The sequence below is a fragment of the Mesoplodon bidens genome (assembly GCF_964165515.1).
Source record: "Mesoplodon bidens genome assembly, chromosome: 6".
In the NCBI taxonomy this organism is placed as follows: domain Eukaryota; kingdom Metazoa; phylum Chordata; class Mammalia; order Artiodactyla; family Ziphiidae; genus Mesoplodon; species Mesoplodon bidens.
The window spans coordinates 58,948,031-58,970,554 of record NC_138162.1 but is presented as its reverse complement, the minus strand read 5'-3'; the positions used below and the strand labels follow the sequence as shown (position 1 = coordinate 58,970,554).

Here is a 22,524-nt window from a genome sequence, read left to right as displayed (position 1 = left end):
CTAATACCACAGTGAAATCAATAACATGCAATAACAAGGACCAATCTTACATAGTACTGAGTAAATAAAGCAAGTCACAGAAAATTACATAGAGTATTATACCATTTTCATAAAGACCCAAAATAAGCAAAGCTGGATAAATATAAGAATACATACATTTGTGGTAAAACTATACTTAAAAGCTCAGGAAAATTCAGGAGCATAGTTATATCTGGGGAACACAAAGCGATGGACCAGGAAGCTGTATACAGGTAATTTGAATGGCACTAATGATCTATTTCTCATTATTAAGTTGAATGGTCGATTCATGGTGTTTGTTTTATAATTTACATATAAAATACATATAACCCTCATATGTATCAATTATAGCATAACATTTTTAAGAAAAACTCATAATACCTGATGTCAGAATCCTCTAGATTTTAGTAAGGGAAATTCACATTCAGATTCAATGGACACTTATCTATTAGCTGCTTTGAGCAAAGCATACACATTGTCTCACTGAATCCTTTAAGAGTTCTGTGAGGTTGGCACTTGGCAAAGAATAGGCAATCAAATATCTTTTGAGTGAATAAATGCTTGACTAATTTTATAATTCAAAAAGAGAAAGAGTTTGATTATATGTTATGTATTATGGTCCTACCCATAGGAGTTAAACAAAATAACATAGATGATTAACTCTATTAATAGAAAGGAGGTTATGATCTATTCTTATTGTTTCTACATTCTATTACTTATTACCAAAAACATAATGAGAAAAATCACTTTCCTCGCTGGAAGTATCTCTGGCTAAAGGTTAAAAAAAACTAACAACCTACAGGGTAGAGCTAACTAATATAACATTTCTATCAATACATTACTAGGATTTTCTATTTTGCATTTAAAAGCTGAGTTAGCTATATGCAAGGCACCAGCTCTCTTCAGGGTGGGGAAAAGCAGAGCTACGGTAATACAAGAAAATAAATTACCAAGACTAAAAAAAATCTGTGACACATTTAGTCTATGCATTTTAATAAGAACTACAGTTTAAAAAGTGCAAAGTCAAATCCTTTTTTTCCATTGAATACATATTAATATAGATGAACACAATGGGGGAAACGGCTGCCTCACAAAATTATTTCCATCCTTCACAAAGAACTATTTCCCTTCACAGGGCTCCCACACATGTATGCGTTTTGTTTTTCAAATTTAGTTCACTGTGTGTTCCCCCACCCCCAGCACCTGGAATAATGACCAACTCCTAATAGATGCAGAGTTAAGTATTTGTCTTTGAGTGAGTTTATACACTTATTGAGCATTTACTATATATAACAGGCATTTGGGGGATGCGAGATCAAATATGTTATAGTCCCCATCCACACAGAGCTAACATAAATGATTAAATCTAAACAAAATGTGCCCTTCCTCTTTCTGAATAATTCTGAATAATAATTCACCAAGAGCTATTGGTGACCAAGCAAAGTAGGCAACAGCAGGGGAGGAGAGGGCAGTGATGTGAGGAGGGGCATCCATGCGGTGGCTCGGAGCCACTAAAAAAGAGCTTGCTCCTTCAAGAAATGGCTAAATCCAGGGCCGGGACAAGGAAAGTACAAAATGAGCCTGGAACATCTGGTAGCAAAAAGTCAGGAAGTATGTAAAGACTGATCACAGCATGTCAAAAAGACACAGAAACCAGATTAAAGGGGCTTCCACTGACCAAATCAGGACAATTTAAGCATGGAAACAAATGTAACAGATTATAACTCACTAAAAAAAACATATATATGCATGTGTCCATGATGATATATAAAGAATAAACTGAAATTTGAGGAAGAATGGGATATTTACATTTTCTCTATCTCCCAATAAAATACTTATTAATTACAAAGAGGAAAAAAAAAGTAATTTGCAGTGGAGAAGCCTGGCAGACACCATCTGAATCAAGTGATCAGAGTAATATTGCAGTAGTCATGGAAGGGTACAATGGAAATCATGATTGTGTGACTGGCTGCAATGAGAAGAGCCCAGTATCATTTCTGGAATATTCCTGCCAGAGATGCATAACCTGAATCTGGTCATGAGGAAATGTCATACAAACCCAAATTGAGGGCCATCTACTAAATAATTGGCCTGAAAAATTTCAAGTTCATGAAAGTCAAGAAAACACCAAGGAACTATTCTCAGTTGGAAGAAACCTAAGAGACATGACAACCAAATGCTACAGATGATTTTAGACAGGACCCTTTGGGTACAAAAATAAAGGACACTAGTGGAACCATCTGCAGAACTTGAATGGGATCTGAGGACTAGAGGTTGGTAATGCATCAATGCTAATTCCTGACAGTATTACCACGCTTAAATAAGAGAATGTCTTTGTTTGCAGAAAAGAAACACTAAAGTATTCAGGGATGGTGGAACATCATGTTAGCAACTTACTCTCAAATGGTTCAGGAAAGAAAATCTCGGTGTACTAGTAACTTTTCTATAAGTTTGAGATTATTTCAAAATAACAAAAAAATTGTAAAGTACATACAAGTATTCAGAAGAGCCCCAGGTCGCAATCTGTGCCCAGTAGACTAAGGGACCCTGGGAAGGACATCAAAATCCGAGGGTGTCCAAGAAGCAACCTCAGTCTGTTCAATTTGCTCCACTTGGTTCTCTCTCCAAGGACCCATATCATGCTAAGAAGAGCTAAACTGCACCATATTCTTCGAAGTGGAATCTAAATACCATTCCAAAAAGAACTAAGGCTTTCTAATAACAAGTTAGATTTGTCGGCTAAATCAAGGCTTTCCTAATATCAGAAGAGGCAGTAGTTTGCTTTCAAAAATGCCAAATGAGGTTGCATTTTTATACCACACACAGAAACAAAGAAAACAAACAAAAAACACACGTGATCTGAAGTCTTAGTTCATCTCCTCTCAATTAAAACCAATTGTTTCTGTTGAAGAAAAAGACTATAAATTTGCAATATAAATTCAAAGATGTATTTGGAAACAACTTATCTATGGCTTATTTGGGAAAATCTGCTCACCTGGTAGAATCTGTTGTAGAAACAAAACAATTTTATATACATTTACTTTGACCATCTAACAGATGTACACAAAAGGCCAAATGAGAAAACGTTTGTTTTTGCCATCCTTGGTCTTCAGAAGCCCACAGAGCTTGCGTGGAGTAAGAGGGGATGGGGTCCAGTAAAAAAAAGTTTCTGGCACCCCAGTAAAAGAAGTGAATGCCTCAAAGTACTGCAGCTTTTTCTCCTAAAAGCACAGCAGGGCAGCCTGGACTAACAGCTAGAAATTTCTCTTTGTTTTTTTTTTTTTTTTCTTTCTTTTTTTCTTTTTTTTAAGAAACTGAGCTGGGTTATTTTAGTCCTCTGAGAAGATGAGACTATTATCCCCTGAAAACTGACCAAGAGTGGAGTTTGGTAGAAAGAAAGAAAGAAAGAAAGAAAAAAAATCCAGTGTTCATTCACTGTATACCCAGCATCTGGCATTAAGTGTGGCCCATTAATATTTTTTAAAGTACTTGTACTTTCTCAGGACAAGGCAAGTGCTGAGCTTAAAAAAAATACACACACACATATACAGGTTGGTACCTGAAGACAAAGGACAGGACAAGACTTAGCAAGACTTAAGAAGGTTCTCTCAAACTCGATTTTCAGAAGAAAGGGAAATCAGTTTTGTTCAGGGAATTTCAAACTATAAAGCAAGAAACAAAAGGATAAAAATCTTCTGCCAGAAGTCTTCTAGGACTTGAAAGGCATCTTGGATTTCCTAAGCCTGTCCTACCTGTCCTAGATTCCAATACTCTGAACCATCTTCAGGTCATGTATCCTATGTATCCTGACTGTGGTGTGTGTGTGTGTGTGTTGTGTGTGTGTGTTGTGTGTGTGTGTGTGTGTGTGTGTGTGTGAGAGAGAGAGAGAGAGAGAGAGAGAGAGAGAGAGAGAGGGAGGGAGGGAGGGAGGGAGAGAATCTCAAGAAGTCAAAAGAAGCTTCCCCAAAGAAGTGGCAAGCCAGCCTCAGTAAGCTGATTCTAATAAAGTGTATTACCAGCCAACTTTCCAACCCTGAGGAGAAAATCTTTTAATATCTAAGCACTCAAAGAATCACTCCTACCCCATGACTTATTTGCATCTCTACTTTCAAAAACCTGGGAGATTACAAAGTTATTTGTTGACTTTATTATAGCCATTTTCACATGCTGGTTAATGCCAAGAAAAACCACTTCTAAAGTCATGCATACCCTTGCTATTCAGCTGAAAAAAAAAAAGACTCCAAAAATCATGCTTGTCTCTAATTTATGGAAAATGAAAATGTAACCAATCCCCACAGATAAATTGATGCTGGCTTAAGAAAGTTTGGGTGGTAAAAGGAGCAAATTCCTAATTATCATTTTCTTCACACAAACTAGATTTTCAGAAACAGGAAAAATACAGAGAACTTCAGTCTATGAAGCAAGAAACAAAAGGATAAAGTTGGCTACAAGCAGCAAACACACAGCTCTACTCTGGCAACTTATCTAGCTCATCTTCAGGAAGGGGACTCATGCAAGACTGTCCTAGTGGCCCGAAGGCAACTAAGAGAAGTCACCCTGGAGGTTTGATTATTTTTAATTCCTTGTCTCTTTTAGTCCCATTTTCAAAAGAAAACTAACATTACTCTATGTTGTATAGAAAGACTACAGAAGAACAGTGCACAACAAACAACCCTGACTCTGCTATCCCTTAGTTGGCCAATCATTTCAGTACTTGATTCCTTAGTTTACTCATCTGTAAAACAGGGAGCTTGACCTATTATATCAAAGAATCTCTTCAACTATAAAACTGTATGTATATGCATGTTTTCCTCATTTTACAAATAAGGAAACAGGAGAATAGAGATTAGTAATTTGTCCAAAGTTACACAGTTACAAAGTGCCAGTGCCAGCATCTGGGGAAAAAAAAAGTCTCTTTCCTAACAAAGTCTGCCCTTTCAACTGCTGTGCTATGTTCTCTTCACCAAAATAAATCAGAATAAGGTGTTCAGAAAAGCAAGCAGTTCCAAAAATGGGCAGAAGACCTAAACAGACATTTCTCCAAAGAAGACATACAGATGGCCAACAAATACATGAAAAGATGCTCAACATCACTAATCATTAGAGAAATGCAAATCAAAACCACAATGAGGAATCACCTCACACCAGTCAGAATGGCCATCATCAAAAAATCTACAAACAATAAATGCTGGAGAGGGTATGGAGAAAAGGGAACCCTCCTGCACTGCTGGTGGGAATGTAAATTGATACAGCCACTATGGAGAACAGTATGGAGGTTCCTTAAAAAACTAAAAATAGAACTACCATATGACCCAGCAATCCCACTACTGGGCATATACCCTGAGAAAACCATAATTCAAAAAGATACATGTACCACAATGTTCACTGCAGCACCATTTACAATAGCCAGGACATGGAAGCAACCTAAATGTCCATCAACACATGAATGGCTAAAGAAGATGTGGCACATATATTCAATGGAATATTACTCAGCCATAAAAAGGAACGAAATTGAGTTATTTGTAGTGAGGTGGATGGACCTACAATCTGTCATACAGAGTGAAGTAAGTCAGAAAGAGAAAAACAAATACCGTATGCTAACGCATATATACGACTTTTAAAAAGTGGTACTGATGAACCTAGTGGAAGGGCAGGAATAAAGACGCAGACATAGAGAATGGACTTGAGGGCACCGGGGGGGCGGGGAAGGGGAAACTGGGACGAAGTGAGAGAGTAGCACTGACATCTATACACTACCAAATGTAAAATGGACGGCTAGTGGGAAGCAGCTGCATAGCACAAGGAGATCAACTTGATGCTTTCTGACCACCTAGAGGGGTGGGTTAGGGAGGGTGGGAGGGAGGCTCAAGACAGAGGGGATATGGGCATATACGTATACATATAGTTGATTCACTTTGTTGTACAGCAGAAACTAACACAACATTGTAAAGCATTTACACTCCAATAAAGATGTGGAAAAAAAGAAAAAAAAGAAAACCAGTGAGAAAGCTACCACCTATCACAACAATCCATATAGTTTTATTATTGCCTTCAGGGCTGATTAATCAAGGGCGGCATTTATCTTTGTGCCTGTGAGACATTCACCTCCTGTGTTGCTCTGTAATTCAGAGGCACTTTTTTTTTTTTTTTTTTTTGACAACGCCTCGCTGCTTGCTGGATCTTAGTTCCCCAACCAGGGATCATGGCCCCTGCAGTGGAAGCATGGAGTCCTAACCACTGGACCGCCAGGGAATTCCCAGAGACACATACATCTTTAACTTCAATGCATTTTCATTTAAGAAAGGTAAATCAGAATAAAGATTTAACTGTAACATGTTTTTTCAATTAAAAAAGAGAAAAGAACTGAAGCCAAAATTGGGAGCATGTATATAAACCACAAAAATCCCTTCAGGAGAAGAATAAAAAAGATGGAAGAACAGGATTCAGATAAGATCATGCCAGGGGACAGTATACATAGAGAAGAAGAGAAGCCCAAGAAACGACCCTGGCAGAGGTTATGATGGACATAAGAAATGAAGCCCTTCTTTATCAAGAGGAGGAACAGAAATCTAGGAAGAAAAAAATACAGAAGGGACATAAGGGAAAGAAGACTCAAGAACTAGTTCCAGCCCTAGCCCAGGGCCCTATGTCAAGAGTCAAATCAGGTAAAAAGTGCATCTTAAAACTGGAACAAAGTGGAAGGCATTCTTATTAACAGTCACTGTTAAGATCTAGAGGAACCCTAATCTGGAGCACATTGATGCTCTCTTTACCAAAGCACTCAGAGCTCAAAATTATCAAAAAGGAAAAGTCTACTTTACTTCATCATTACTCTAAAAAAATAATAAATCACCACCCATTGTGTGAAATTCACAATAGCAAGGGCCACATTATTCAGCTGGTCTTCCAGTTTGTGTAGCCTTGTCCTTTCAAAGGGTTAGCCTGGTCTCTTAGTCACTGACATTTGAAACCCCTGGTTTAGCACAGTGGTCTGATCCCAAAGTCCTCTTGTTCCCTGTGTTTAAAACAGAACAAGAGGCCAGGCTAAACCTTGAAAGGACATGGCTACTCAAAACTGGAGAACAAATTTTCAAGAAAGTTTTATTTATTATTTCCCTAGAAATAATAAATCATTCCTGTCCAGAATATCTTAGGCAAGACAGTTTTGTTTTAACATCAAAATCACTTTTTTGTCTGGACCTATAAATAGTGCCACAACTGCAGATGATTGTCCAGATGGTGCACTGTACAAGGATGCTTGGCCAAGGGGATAAGAACTAGATGAGATCCAGCTATGCTCACACTAGCCATGCCATGTTCCCCAGGCTCGCGTTTCAAGGGGCACACAGAGGTGGAGGCACTTATTTCTAGTTTGCCCAAAGACCAAGGACACCGTATGGGCAGACTTTTGTCTCTATAACCCACTCAAATCCATCTCTTGAGTCACCAAGAGTTCATGTTAAGACTCAAATTTGCAAGGTTAACCAGATTTTTATTATATTCTATTTTTACTCAAACTGTAGTTGAATGAACCAGTTTGTTTTATGGATAAGGCATCCTTATTTTACTCAATGTTTCCATTAATGAAGACTTTTTATATTTAACCATTTCATATTACTCACAGGTCCCCAATCTACCCTACAACGGTAAGAAAGGCAAAAATGACATTTACAAAGACAAGTTACCAAATCTTCACCTATGATAATCTATATTAAAATATAAATTTTTCCAGATAACAGATCTAATATGGCCCATCCCGTTGTAAAACAACAACAACAACAACAAAAAAAACTAGACCATCATACTTCTGTATTGTCAGAACCGTTAAGAAACAACCTCAGGGACTTTTCTGATGGTCCAGTGGTTAAGGGGACACGGGTTCAATCCCTGGTTGGGGAACTAAGATCCCACATATGCTGGGGGGCAGCTAAGCCCACACGCTGCAACCATTGAGCCCGCACACCACAACTAGAGAGAAGCCCGCACATCGCAACTAAGACCCGACACAGCCAAAAATAAAATAAATAAATAAATAATTTAAAAAAAGAAGAAACAACCTCAAATTTGTGAAAAACATTTCTTTTGTTCCTAATTTCATGTATAGCATTTAGGCCTTAAGCCAGTAACTTTGTGAGAAGCTGAGAGCCTAAGGAGAAAAAAGTAACAAACAAAAAACATAGAACACATTACTGGTAACTTCTCAATAAACAACCACAATTTTTACATCAATCTTTTGAAGTGTGGGGACATGTTTTTAAAGAACAAAAATAAAGTAAGTCATGTAGTTTAAAACTTATGCAATTCATGTTTACCATATTAAGTGCAAAATACAAACATTTTGTGGGATCTTATCTACATGAAAAATACAATATAAAATATAGTAGTTACAATCACTAGAGGGATTATAAACAGTTTCTTCTTTTTTGCTTTTCTAGAAAGTCTACATTGTTCTAAAGTTAGCACATATTTATTTTAAAATCTGTTAAAAAAAACAGATTCCTTCTTGAGGCAAAAACATGTTGTTTCTAGCAGAACACCATTATTATGTCAAAGTCTTGAAATGGAAATCTTTCACTTTCACCTTTCTAGGTAACAAACAAAGCATAATAAAAACCTATAGAAAAAAGAGGTCGTGTCAGTGAATAAAGCAATTATTTGCTGACTGCTTAACTATGTACCACATTTTATTTAATAATCTCAGGTGTAAGGAAGGGGATAATTCAGATTTATACCAACCTAAAGCCCTAGGTAAATTAGCAGCAGATCCAAGAATTGAATTTGTGCCTTCAGATTTCAAATCAAACATTCTTTATATCATACCATGGCCATGTCCCTTGTGGAATAAAGGGTATTATATTAAACCACCTACCATTTGTCCTCACTCCTCTAAAATGAAACAAGTATCTATTCTAAGAGTTTCAGACACTTATTTTCTAAACTGCTACCTACAGATCCTGATCACTGCCAAGTTTTCTTATAACTTACAGAACAAAAAAAACTTAGAAAATAAAGTGTTAATCGTAGTAGTTTCCCTTCCCCTTTCCTACTCCCTAGCCCCAAATTGTTTTTCTTTAATATTATAGAATATGAACCCAAAAAATATCCAGTGGGGACAATCAACACAGCAACTCCTTTACCATTTTAGAAGTCTGGGAACAGACTAGGATACATTAGATAAACTTTCAATGCAGCTTTGAAACAAGGGCATAAAGAACGACCTGAGCCAAGAAGGGAGAAAGTGAACCAACAGTTTTCAAGTACAGTATTTTTGTATTTAAAAAGAGAAAGAATTGTTCATTTTTTAATTTGAAATTCTCCAATTTTTTCCCCCTTTCTGTTCATTTCTTATTTTCTTGGCTTTTTTGTGCATTAGAAACAGGAGCTAGAGGCGGGGTTATGTGATGGTTTTCTTTCAGATGTTACAGCATTTCCTTTCAAGACTAAACTAAGGTTCCTACCATGGGCAGCTAAACTGCTACTACTGAGAGGTCGACAGAAAGCAGCATGGCATACCATCCAACACTGACAGCTTAAACACTTGACAGAGCTTCTCCTATTCCACACTCTAGGAATAATCTACCTGTTTCATTTCTTTTTCATTTAGCCTTTGCTCAACTCATGCAGTAAAAAATATCTGAGCTTTGGACTGAGTGAAAAAGTGTGCTCCTATTTTTCCCCTCCTTACTGAAAAGGTAAACAGGTAATCGGGAAGAAAGGAACAAATGAAGGCAGGAAGATTTATACCAGAGATGTTTTTGGTGCATATTTTCAAAAGTCTTTAACTGTCCTTCAAACAAATTATGTGATTTTCAGAAGACGTTAAACCATAAATTAACCACTAAGTATGTTGAGTGACATAACTTATACTATCATGATCATACTTTATAATTGATCTCATAACTTGGACATTCTAGTTATCATTTATATGTATGTTCTACTTTCATGATTTAATTTTACAGACTTTTGGTGGGGGGCAGGAGCCAAAGAAACAGAAAGAAGAAAATACCAAATATGACATAAAATTGACCTCAACTCTGAGAAACAACCGAACAGAGGAGGCTGCCTGCTTGATCTTACATTTATTTAAATAAATCACCTTTTATCAGTGCTGGTGAAAACAGCAGCATCCTTTTATCTTTTGAGGCAGACGTTTACAGGATGATATATATCGAAAAGTAAGAGAAAGGCACACTTGTCCCCAAACAAATATGCAAAAACCCAGTGAAGCTGTCCAGTAACAGCCACTAAAATAATTTTCTATGTATTATTTTCTTTTCTTATTTTTTAAAATAAGCAGCCAGTTATCCATCTCTGGGCACTGTAAAAATGAGTTTGCCACAAAAGCCACATATTTTTAGAAGCCAAAGTCTTGATAAATCAGTTCCTAAGAACATAATTTGTTACACGTTGAAGAATGCCTGAAAATACAGACCTTGGTTAAAGAGGCTTCCGTATCTTTTTGTAACATTTCCAAATGTAAGTATGTGGGATGAGTATTCATAAATTTAAGTTGAACCAAAACATTTAGAATATTTCCAATTTAAAATACATTAAAATGTGGTATTTGAAAGGAAATGAAAATGGTTTTAAACATATGAAAAGATGCTCATCATCACTCATAAGAGAAATGTGAATTAAAAATGAGATATTTTTTCACTCATCAGATTGGCAGAAAGATGTTTAATGAATCACTGTGGTGGAGAAATAGGCACTCTTACACATTGTTGATGCAAGCATAGAGTAGCATAACATCCTTGGCAGGCAATCTGTAAATGTCTATCAAAATTTAAATTCCACTTTGCCTTGGAGCCACGATTTTACTCCCAGGAATTTATCCTACAGATACACTCATCCATGTGCACAAATAACTATACAAAAGGTTATTCACTATAGCATAATTGGTGGCCTGAAGAAAGGCTCACTATATGTCATTTTGCATTGGATGTGTATTTACCTATTCAAAAAAATTAAAATTTGAGAGGAAGAGAATGTGATCTGTACTGTTTAGAAATTCAAAGTGTTCTGAACTCCCCTACAAAAGGAAATACTAAACCATCCTACACAAGATTCATTCCAGAACCCTGCGATAAAATGCTACGTTCAGATGGCTTGACATGGCTGCATTAGTGAAAGCTCCTTATCGTAAGATCCCTTTGGCCCTTTAGTAACCAAAACCCTTTGTTGGGGGGTCCACGGTGGATCTGATTTCTACTTCACAATAAGTAGTGCTTCAGAAAGATTCCAATTTATTCCTTGCAAAAACATATCAGATATAAATGCAACTGTCACTTTGAGAAACAGGACTGCATTATGCTGCAGACTTAACACAGACTGAAAGCATGTTCCCCATGTCTTCTCCAGCAAATCTTGCCAAATGGGCGTCTGAAATGTCCTATTGAAACAGGTGGTGTCTGAACAGAATTGGATTTCTGCCTATAGAAACCCTAGTTCTAACAACTGCTGTGGTTAGTTTTAATTTTCAGTCCTCAAAATTAACTGCTGGCCAGTGATTCAGAAATAGACTGAACAACACGTTTAGACTTTGCCCTGTCTAATTGAGGAAAGAAAAAAAGAAAAAGAAAAAAAGAAAGCCCACCAACACCCTACCACCATCCTATAAAGAACAACAGAACCAAAGCAGACCACTTGATTTCCAGGCCAAAAAAAGGGAGCAGCTGTAAAACAAACTCAATTCTCCAAAGATGATTGCCCCTTTTGTGCTTTCTTCATAGACGCACAAGGATGAACATATATACTTGCTGAACATACTACTTAGGAAATCTTCTTAGGGCTCTGAGAAGCTTTTAATCTGCTAGAAATTTAGGAGTAAGAACAATGGGAAGAACACCTAATTTTTCTAATGAAAACGGACATCTTAAGAAAATGATATTCCAAACAGACCTGTATTTCAGTTTATACAAGCAAAATACTAACAGCCAGAATGTAAATTCCTTGAAGAAAGATACAATGGGCTATATACACTAATATGTATAAAACAGATAACTAATAAAACCTTCTGTATAAAAAATAAATAAAATAAAATTCAAAAAAAAAAAGATACAATGGGCCAATTCCCTTTAAACAAAACATGTGTCCATCAATGTGCTGGTCACACTAACCGGTGCTAAACACATACTCCTGTGAATAAACTAGAGTAGCTTACACTAAATAACAAACCTTTTCCACTGTACTTTTAAGTGCTTGATATAAAAATGGATAGGACTCTGATTTTCTAAACCAGCAATCAAAGGAAAAGGAATCAAGGGACAGGGTATCTACTATGGCTACACATGGCTACACATTCCCAATGAAGAAAACAATGTCTTGTCCATTTCACAGATGATAAACTGAGATTCAAAAGAATGTAAACATTTTTCCAGGGTAATTCAGCTAGAAGATGACAGAGATGAGGTTTTAATTTAAATCTGCCTGATTTCAAAATATTTCTTATTGTATCATACGCCCTCCCAAAAGAAAATTCGGAGAGACGAATTAGTAAAATGACAAGTTTCAGTTATACGACAAACTCTGTATCATTGCTTTGCCAACACCCAAAAGAAAAACTCATCCTCTTTCGATCAAAAGTAATGGATGTCAAATCCGTCTGCATTTTGTCAGTAGGACTGAATTCCAGCTATTAAGAAGGTGGTCAAGTAAACAGAAAATCATCTATGGTGATCATAACCCTTTAAAAAAATCCTGACATCATAAAGAGCATATTTGAAAATCCTTCTACAGGGATTCAACAGTTCATTTTAAAAAAAAGAATAGAAATATCGCAGTGAAAGTGAGAGGTGCTTCTCAGTGGGATACATTTGGTCCTTCTGCTTAAAACTCAAGTATAAATAGATGACATCAAGTCCTGCACTCAGAAGTTTACTGCTCACTGTCCTCTACCTCTCCTACCAACCAAAGAAGAAAATAAGACCTCAAAACAAAGGCATCTCCTCCCAGTTCTCAGGTTATTATTTCCCATTTTCTGACCCCTATCCTCTTTTTCTTACATAGCCCTGAGAGGAGCTAGCTTGTAAACCAAATCTACAGTTTCCCTAGCAAGTTCCAATGACATCCCTCATTTAGAGAGAACTACCTTCAGGGTCTTGTAAACGAACTCATTCTGTATTTCAATATTCTCAGAAAATAATGCTTAAATCCAAAAATGCCCTCCCCACAAAAGACTTACTCTTTTCTTTGAAAGCAAAAATAACCTTAATTTTAGGGAGCTATTCAAGAGAAGAACACAGGGTACATTTCTTCCAAGACGGAAGCACACCAAGATTTCTCTGATAGTATTTAGAATAGAGTTACAACGTTAAAAAAAAAAAAAAGAGTGAAAAGAAGAGAATGTTATTGACCAAAAAAAAGTTGTCATATAGCTATAGACTTATAGGCTATGAAATAGAAAAAAATCTGCAATTTTTCAAGATTCTTCTGGCAAAACATTCTTTGGAATCATTTTCTTCTGAGAGCTGAAAAGCATTTTTCTAAGATGCTGCCAGCTCTAAAAACAACCTTTCTGATCTCTTGAAAAGCCAAGTTCTACTTTTAATAGTGCTATGTACTTTTGGTTTCAAAGAAAAAAGTGAAAGAGAAGGAACCACAGCCAAAATGGTAAGTTTACCCTACTCATGCCTCAAGCTGTACATAATGATTTCACACAGTACTTATGAAGAAGGGATCAAATTTTTCCTTTAAAAATAGAACATATACCTCTATGTCACATATGTAATGTTTAAGTATAAGAAGCAAAAGCACCCCCTTTTCACTCCAAAACCCAGTCAAAAAAAAAAGGTTATATGGAGAGACATAGTCATGAACAGAAGATCTCTAATAGACATCAGAAGCAAAAGTGACAAAAGCAAAAATAAACAAGTGGAACTACATCAAACTGAAAAGCTTCTACACAGCAAAGGAAACCATCAACAAAATGAAAAGGCAACCTACAGAATGGGAGAATATATTTGCAAATCATATATGTGGTAAGAGATTAATATCCAAAATATATAAAGAACTCATACCAAAAAACCCCAAACAATATGATTTTAAAATGGGAAGAGAATCTGAATAGATATTTTTCCAAAGAAGATATACAGAGGGCCAACAGGTATACGAAAAAGTACTTGACATCACTAATCATCAAAAAATGCAAATCAAAATAAGCTATTACCTCACACCTGTTACAATGGCTATCCTCAAGAAGACAACAGATGGTAAATATTGGCAAGAATGTGGAGAAAAGGGAACCCTTGTGCACTGCTGGCAGGATTGTAAATTCCACAGTGCAGCCACTATGGAAAACAATATGGACATTCCTCAAAAAATTAAAAATAGAGCTACATATGATCCAGCAATCACACTTCTGGGTATATATCCAAAGGACATTAAAACAGGATACTGAAGATGTATCTGCACTCTCAGGTTCACTGCAGCATTATTCACAATAGCCAAGCTATGGAAACAACATAAGTGTCCATCAACAGATGAATGGATAAAGAAGATGTGGAGATGTGTGTGTGTGTGTGTGTGTGTGTGTGTGTGTATGATGGAATATTATTCAGCCATGAGAAGGAAGGACACCCTGCCATTTACAACAACATGGATGAACCTTGAGGACATTAGGCTAAGTGAAATGAGTCAGACAAACTGTATGATATCACTTATATGTGCAGTCTGAAAAAGTTAAACTCATAAAGACAGAGGCTAGACTGGTAGTTACCAAGGGCTGGGGGGTGGGAGAGAAGGAGAGGTGTGGGTCAAAGAGCACAAACTTCCAGTTATAAGATGAATAGGTTCTGGGGATCTGATGTACAGCATGGTGATTACAGTTAATAATAGTGAATTATATACTTGAAATTTGGCTAAAAGAGTAAGTCTTAAATGTTCTCATCACAAAAGAGAAATGGTAATTATGTGATGTGATGCAGGCGTTAGCTAACGTTATGGCGATAATGATTTTGCAACATACAAGTGTACCAAATCAACATGTTGTAACCTTAAGTTATATGTCAGTGGTATCTCCATAAAAGCTGAGAAAAAAAAGATTTCTAATAAAATCAAAATTGCTGTTAGTAACACCATGATAGGTTGCATTAACAATGATAAATGTTAAAATGTTAAACATAAGGTACTATATCCAAAAATCTTGGTAAGACAAAAAATGTTTATTAGTTCAGATTCTCCCATTTCCATAAAAGACTATTTTAATCCTCCCATGCAAAATGGACAGAATCTATGGGATTACTAGTATTTCGAATGAATTTTTAAATTTTACTACAAAATTTACTAGAATCAGTCACTTAAGGAACTTATGTCAAATAACTGGTGTGCTCGAATATTTCACATTTCAACTTATTATTTTAGAGTTGTCAAGACACAATCTAAATCTAACAGGGAAAAAACACGCAGGCTTCAAATAGCACTTAAAGAAACACAAAGAAGGAAAGTTAGAAGTCAAGGAGGATAATTCTGAGATAAAGGCTGAGTGGAGAAAAAGACAGAAATCTACTAGAGACCTTATCAGGATGCAGTGCTGCACTCTGCCACATTATCACTGACCTGTAACCTCTTCTCTGGCTCACAAACAACTTTTGAGTACTCTGGGACTAAGTGGATGTTTTAAAAAGTTCTTGTGTCATATTTACTTTTTCCGATGACCCTTATCAGAAGCCTGATGTACTCAAGCTCCATAATTCACATGCTCCAATTACCTACCTAACTTCATACCCAAGAGGAATAATCAGAGGCATAAAATGCCACCCTCATAAAAAGAAACGTAATGGGAATGATTAGGATTTAAAATGGACAGGCTCATTTTTAAGGGCATAGCCATAGATAAGTAGCACCCACACTGTGCTCTAGATAACTATAAAAGAATCGAATAGGGTTTGTTTAAAAAAATTCCTTAATAAACATATAATAAATCCCTACCTTTAAAATGAGTTGTATTACAAAAGCCCAGTTCTTCACGAAGATGCATTTCCCCATAACATACTACAAATACAAACGGTCATTCATCTCCAAAGCTGGCCCATCAATACCTATTTAACCCATAATCTACCGACATACAGTATAATGTGGAATGAAATGTGGTAAAAGTACCTGTAACACTTTAAATGCATATTAGTATCAATAATTCAGCTGAGAGAATAGGAGCTTGGCAAAACAGATCCCAAAAAAATGGACTCCAGGGGTTACATATAACCCAAAATGTTTACACAATTATATATATATGGGTGGTTTTCTTATGAGAGGGTCCACAGCTTTCCTGAGGTTCTCAAAGTGGTTATTCATATCCCCATAAAGGGAAAGGGCTTCTGTGCTATATAAAATTCAATTCTCCCCTACAAAGCCCTCAGGTAGAGTTTATCAGTGAAATGAGGCATCTTGAGAAGTTATGATCTACACATGCTTACATATAATGATAAGCTCGTAGATGAAAAACTATCAAAAACCTTCCAGTAAAACTAAGTGAAGGAAATCTTAGAGTAAAGAATGCACTGCAAAAAAAAAAAAAAAGGAAAAAAAATGTATAACTAAAAAAAAAAGAAAAGAACACACTACAACATATTATGGGGTCTGAACTGCCCATATAAGATGACACAGGAAGTTCATCTGAAGTATTCAATAGAAGCTGATGATCCTAGTAGTATCCAATGTAAAGTAGATTCTGACCCATCAACAGTGTTTGTCTGTACAAACCGCAAGCAAACATCCCATATGTTTGTGAGAAATTCCACTTAAAAATCTTTCCCCATCCTAGCCAATTCACCCGGGCACTATATTATCATTATCTTAAAAAGAAAAATCCATCTATTACCTACACACAATTCAAACAAACAAAAATGTGTTTTTAAATGACCCAAACAAGTAATTTGAATGAGTACACCTTTTCTATTCATTTTGACCAAGAAAATTTGGATAATAACTCATTTTCATATAATTTTTGATGTAACTTTCAACTTAAAAATTGTTCTGTACACTGATATAACACAGTTAAGGCATTGTTCTTTTCTTAATTGAGGATAGTTTGGTTTTAGATTGTTGTTGAAATAAAGTTGAACTGCATAGACTATAAGGCTGTTCTAACCAACAATGTAATTTCAGACTCATACCTAATTAAAGTATTGTTTAATTACCTCTTCTTCTCAAACCATGAGTCCACAGTGTGGTCATTAAGGTGCTTCATTTTTTTTACCTCTCTCAAAACATTATTGAACTTCTTGACACACTAGCAACTAGCTTTCTATGGGAAGGCTTTTCACAAGCCAAGCATCACGTACCCCTCCTGCCTTCAGCAACTTTCTTCTGAACTCCTCTGTGGGGTTGTTGAAGGTAAGTTTTTCACAGCGGAGGTGATTCACTGGTGGATGGCCTTCAAGATGCAGGAATAAGTCATAATCAAAACGAACCTTCTTAGGTTCTTCCTAGAGGTTAAAAAAATAAGAAGGAAAACAGAGACTTAGGTATAAATAGAAATTTGGAAAGCAAAGGTTTACTCCTGATAAGGATCAGAAAAGACTCAGACTACAGCATGGGGAACTCTACTCGACGCTCTGTGGTGACCTAAATGGGAAGGAAATCCAAAAAAAAAAAGAGGGGAGATATGTATACGTATAGCTGATTCCCTTTCTAGTTAGTAGAAACCAACACAATAGTGTAAAGCAACTATATGCCAAGAAAAATTCATTCAAAAAAAAGAAAAAGAAAGAAAAGAGACCCAGACATCTAACAGCTACAGTGTCAAAGAAGGGGAAGTACTGGGAAAAAAGTCACCATGGAACTGTCTACAAAGCAAAATGGAAACATCTGAAAAATTAGTTTCTTGTCTTAGAGGAAAACCAAAAAGAATAAAATCATCATCTTTCTTGCAGTCTCTCAAGTGATATGACACCACCAACACCGCCACCCAACTGGAAACCTAAGACACCCCCAAAGCCACTCCTTCCCCTTCCCACTCTATGGGCCTACACCCATCATCAACAGCTGACATTTTGTCTTTTAAATACTTCTTGAACAAGCCATCTAACCCATACTTCCATGCTCTTACTCATTGCTCAAACTACTATAAACTCCTTCTTCTAGTAGTTCTTCCTACTTCAGGATAGATGATCACTTTCTTCTTCATTCAGGCCTCAAAACTGTCCATATGAAACAAAAATATACCCATTTTCACTCCTTGATTAAAATTTCACAAGTTCCCAATGCCATTAGAATCAAAATCTGAGCTCACCTAAATGCCACATAGGATTTTCACAATCTAGCTCTTGGTTCCATGTCTCACCACACCCCTTCCACCCATCTGGTGATCCAGCCACACTTTGTGGTTGGTTGCTCCCAGAGTTTACTCATTCTACATTAACTTTGGGTTTCACCCTTGCTTTACATTACTACCTCCACTGCCGACCTCCATTCCTCCACCTTCTGCTTTACCTGGATAACTTCTACTCATCCTTCTCCATTCAGGTTTTATTTGGGAGAAGCCTTCCTTGAACTCCACTCCCAACTGCCTCTCCTCTGTTCTGTGTGCCTCTCTCTCTTATCCTTGAAACACCTTAGAATAACTGTCTTATTATCTCCCTTTACCCTGCTAAATCATAAGATCTTTGAAAGCAGGAATAATGGTTGAGTCCTCACTGTACCCTCAACAACTAGTTTAGTGCCCCATGCATAGTAGCAATGCAATAAATGTCTGGGAAATGAATGAAAATACGGCATTTTCCTGGTGGACAAAACAGCACCATATCCAAGAGAACACAGTAATTATAATTCCATGATACTCGAGTTCTACTCTCCAGCCATTACTTTAGCTGGCTAAACATCTAAACCTCTCTACAGACAGATTCTCAGGCATCCAAGGGGAAATGAATACTGAGGATAATAATAACAATATTATGTATTTAACATTTATCTCATTTAATTCTCATAGCTCTCCTTTGGGTCAGTTGTCAGCTCTGTTTGGCAGATGAGGAAATTAAAGCACTTAGAATTTATTACTTTATATAAAAACTCCCTGTGTATTATAGATATTAACCATCTCTGTGGAGTGTTACTTTTTTCATTTGTCATTAGCTTTGCCATTTTACGTGTTTTTGATAAAAACTATTTATGTTTTTTTAATAATAGCTTTACTGAGAAGTAATTCACATACCATAAAATTCACCCATTTAGAGTATAATATTTTGTGGTTTTTAGTACATTCACAGAGTTATAAAACCATCACCACATTCTAATTTCGGGACATTTTCATTACTCCAGAAAGATATCTCAAACTCATTAGTGGTCCAACAGATCCCACACCCCCTGGCATCACTAATCTACTTCTGCTTCTATGGAGTTGCCTATTCTCAACATTTCATATAAATACATGAATATACATAAAATACATACACAATGTGTGCTCTTTTGTGACTGGCTTCTTATATTCAGCATGATGGTTTTGAGGTTCATCCATGCTGTAGCATGTGTCAGTTCCTTTATATGGCCAAATAATAATCTATTATATGGGTATACCAGGTTTTGGTTATACATTTGTCAATAAATAGAAATGTGGGTTATTTCCATTTTGGGCTATTGTGAATAATGCTGCTATGAACATTTGTGTACAAGTTTTTGTATGGACATACATTTCCATTTCTCTTGGCTATACACCTAGGAGTGGAATTTCTGGGTCATAAGGTAAATATGTGTTGAACATTTTTAGGAAATGCCTTACTGTTTTCCAGAGTGGCTGCACCATTTTAAAATCCCACCTGCAATGTATGAGGTGTTTATGGTTTTTTTAAAACACAGTATTTTCTAAAATTACATAGTCAAATAAAACAATGTTTTTCCTTTTTTAAAAAAGAATTTGTTATATTACTAACACATGATGAAACAAAGTGATCTGAACTCAGTTCTTTTGACTAAAAAGTCTTAGCACTGAGCGTGTGGAGAAAAGGGAACCCTCTTGCACTGTTGGTGGGAATGTAAATTGATACAGCCACTATGGAGAACAGTGTGGAGATTCCTTAAAAAACTAAAAACAGAACTACCATACGACCCAGCAATCCCACTACTGGACATACAGCCTGAGAAAACCATAATTCAAAAAGAGTCATGTACCACAATGTTCACTGCAGCTCTATTTACAATAGCCAGGTCATGGAAGCAACCTAAGTGTCCATCAACAGATGAATGGATAAAGAAGGTGTGGCACATATATACAACGGAATATTACTCAGCCATAAAAAGAAACAAAATTGAGTTATTTGTAGTGAGGTGGATGGACCTAGAGTCTGTCATACAGAGTGAAGTAAGTCAGAAAGAGAAAAATAAATACCGGATGCTAACACATATATATGGAATCTAAAAAAAAAAAGAAAAAGAAAATGTCATGAAGAATCTGGGGCAGGGGCTTCCCTGGTGGCGCAGTGGTTGAGAGTCCACCTGCCGATGCAGGGGACACGGGTTCGTGCCCCGGTCCGGGAGGATCCCACATGCCGCAGAGCGGCTGGGCCCGTGAGCCATGGCTGCTGGGCCTGCGCATCCGGAGCCTGTGCTCTGCAACGGGAGAGGCCACAACAATGAGAGGCCCGCGTACCGCAAAAAAATAAATAAATAAATAAATAAATAAATGGAAGACTAAAGGAGAGCTTAAAATGAAAGGTTATAGGCTCAGGAGTACATGTAGACACCAAAGGTAAGTGAAGTCCAGCTAGGTTAAAAAAAAAAAAAGAATCTGGGGCAGGACAGGAATAAAGATGCAGACCTACTAGAGAATGGACTTGAGGACATGGGGAGGGGGAAGGGTAAACTGGGATGAAGTGAGAGAGTGGCATGGACATATATACACTACCAAATGTAAAATCGATAGCTAGTGGGAAGCAGCCACATAGCACAGGGAGATCAGCTGGGTGCTTTGTGACCACCTAGAGGGGTGGGATAGGGAGGGTGGGAGGGAGACGCAAGGGGGGGATATGGGGATATATGTCTACATATAGCTGATTCACTTTGTTATAAAGCAGAAACTAACACACCATTGTAAAGCAATTATACTCCAATAAAGATGTTAAAAAAAAAAGTCTTAGTACCTGAAACTGTCAGAATGCAGACATTACCTACTACAAATTCATGGTTTTCACCTCTTCATCCAAACTTCCCCAGATCACAGTCTCCACTCATGTACTCACTACCTCTCACTCCTATTACTAATCTGGCACAAAACTTGCTCCTTCTCTCCTTGATCAGGGTGCCATTCTCTCCTGGTTTTCCTCACACTTACTGGCATTTCTCCTTAGTTTTCTTCACAGGCTTCCCTTCTTTTTTCATTGACTCTTAAATGCATTTACCTTTTTGCAAAATTCCCCAGGGAGACAATGCCCATTCACAGCGAGTTAGTTCCTCCTTTATGACAGTGACTCCCCTCTCTACCTCCAGCCCAGCTCCCACTTGACTGCCATATGCTTGTGTTCCAGTCTAACCACACCTCCACTGGGGTGACCGGCAGCAACAGCAAATTCATGCATTATCTTAAACTGAAGTTATCTTCATGTGTCCTTTCTCCTATACTCTATATCATGACAAACAGAAATCTTAATTGCTTCCCAAGGGTAAAATACACAAAAGTCATCACTAACGCTTCCTTCTCCCTTACTCATCACAGTCAAATGGTCTCTGAGTTCTGTTTAGTATTCCTCCTTAGGAACTCTCAAATCTATGCCCTTTGCTCTAGTCACGATAACTACTGCCTTAGCTTAGACCTTCATCACTCTTCATCTGGTCGCCTCCCTGTTTTTAAACTTACCCCTTTCTACCTACCACAATGACAAGAGAGTGATCTTTCTGACACAAAAATCAGATTACATCTTCCCATTGATATAAAAGCCTTTAACGGCTCATTTTCTACAGGATGAAATCCCACCTCCTGGTAATAACCATTACAGTCTTTTAATACCTTTCCTGCATTGCTTTTGTTCTCTTACTCTACCTTGTCCTTCCACAATGTTGAAGCACTTGCTGCTCCCCAGTGCTTCATATTATCTCATTCATTTTGCCTTTCACATGTCGTATTCCCCATTGTCTAAAATGCCTCCCCTCCCAGCATACTTCCATCCTTTACCTGGTTAGTGCAAACTCATCATTCAAGACCTAGCTGAAGCATGAACTCCTCTGAAAAGTCTTCCTAACCCTCCCAACCCCATCTGAATTAGACGTCCCTGTTACAGCATTCCTTTATTAATGTAATGATCACAACCATTTTTATTACTTATCTGCCTTTCCTCCAAATTGTAAAATAGTCAATACAACCTTAGAATTAATTTAAAAAATAAGAAGGGCCATTTTCTACCTTACAGTTGGGAGTGTAAATTGGTAAAGCCTTTGGGAAAACACACTGGCAATATCTATCAACATACTAAATGCATGCAATGTTTAACCCAGTAATTCTACTACTAAGAATCTCTTCCACAGAAATATTCAAATATGTGTGCAAAGATATATAGACAGATACAGATGTAAAATAAAATGTTC

At 36.9% G+C, this 22,524-nt stretch overlaps 1 protein-coding gene across 3 annotated transcripts in view; it reads right to left on the bottom strand.

Moving 5' to 3' along the window:
• Positions 1-22,524, bottom strand: part of MLLT3 (MLLT3 super elongation complex subunit) — a 253,030-nt gene that overhangs the window by 82,737 nt on the left and 147,769 nt on the right. For all 3 annotated transcript variants that reach the window (XM_081236798.1, XM_081236800.1, XM_081236799.1), the window contains exon 4: positions 17,298-17,441. In XM_081236798.1, coding sequence (XP_081092924.1) covers positions 17,298-17,441 — 144 coding nt within the window. The remainder of the gene's footprint in view (positions 1-17,297; positions 17,442-22,524) is intronic.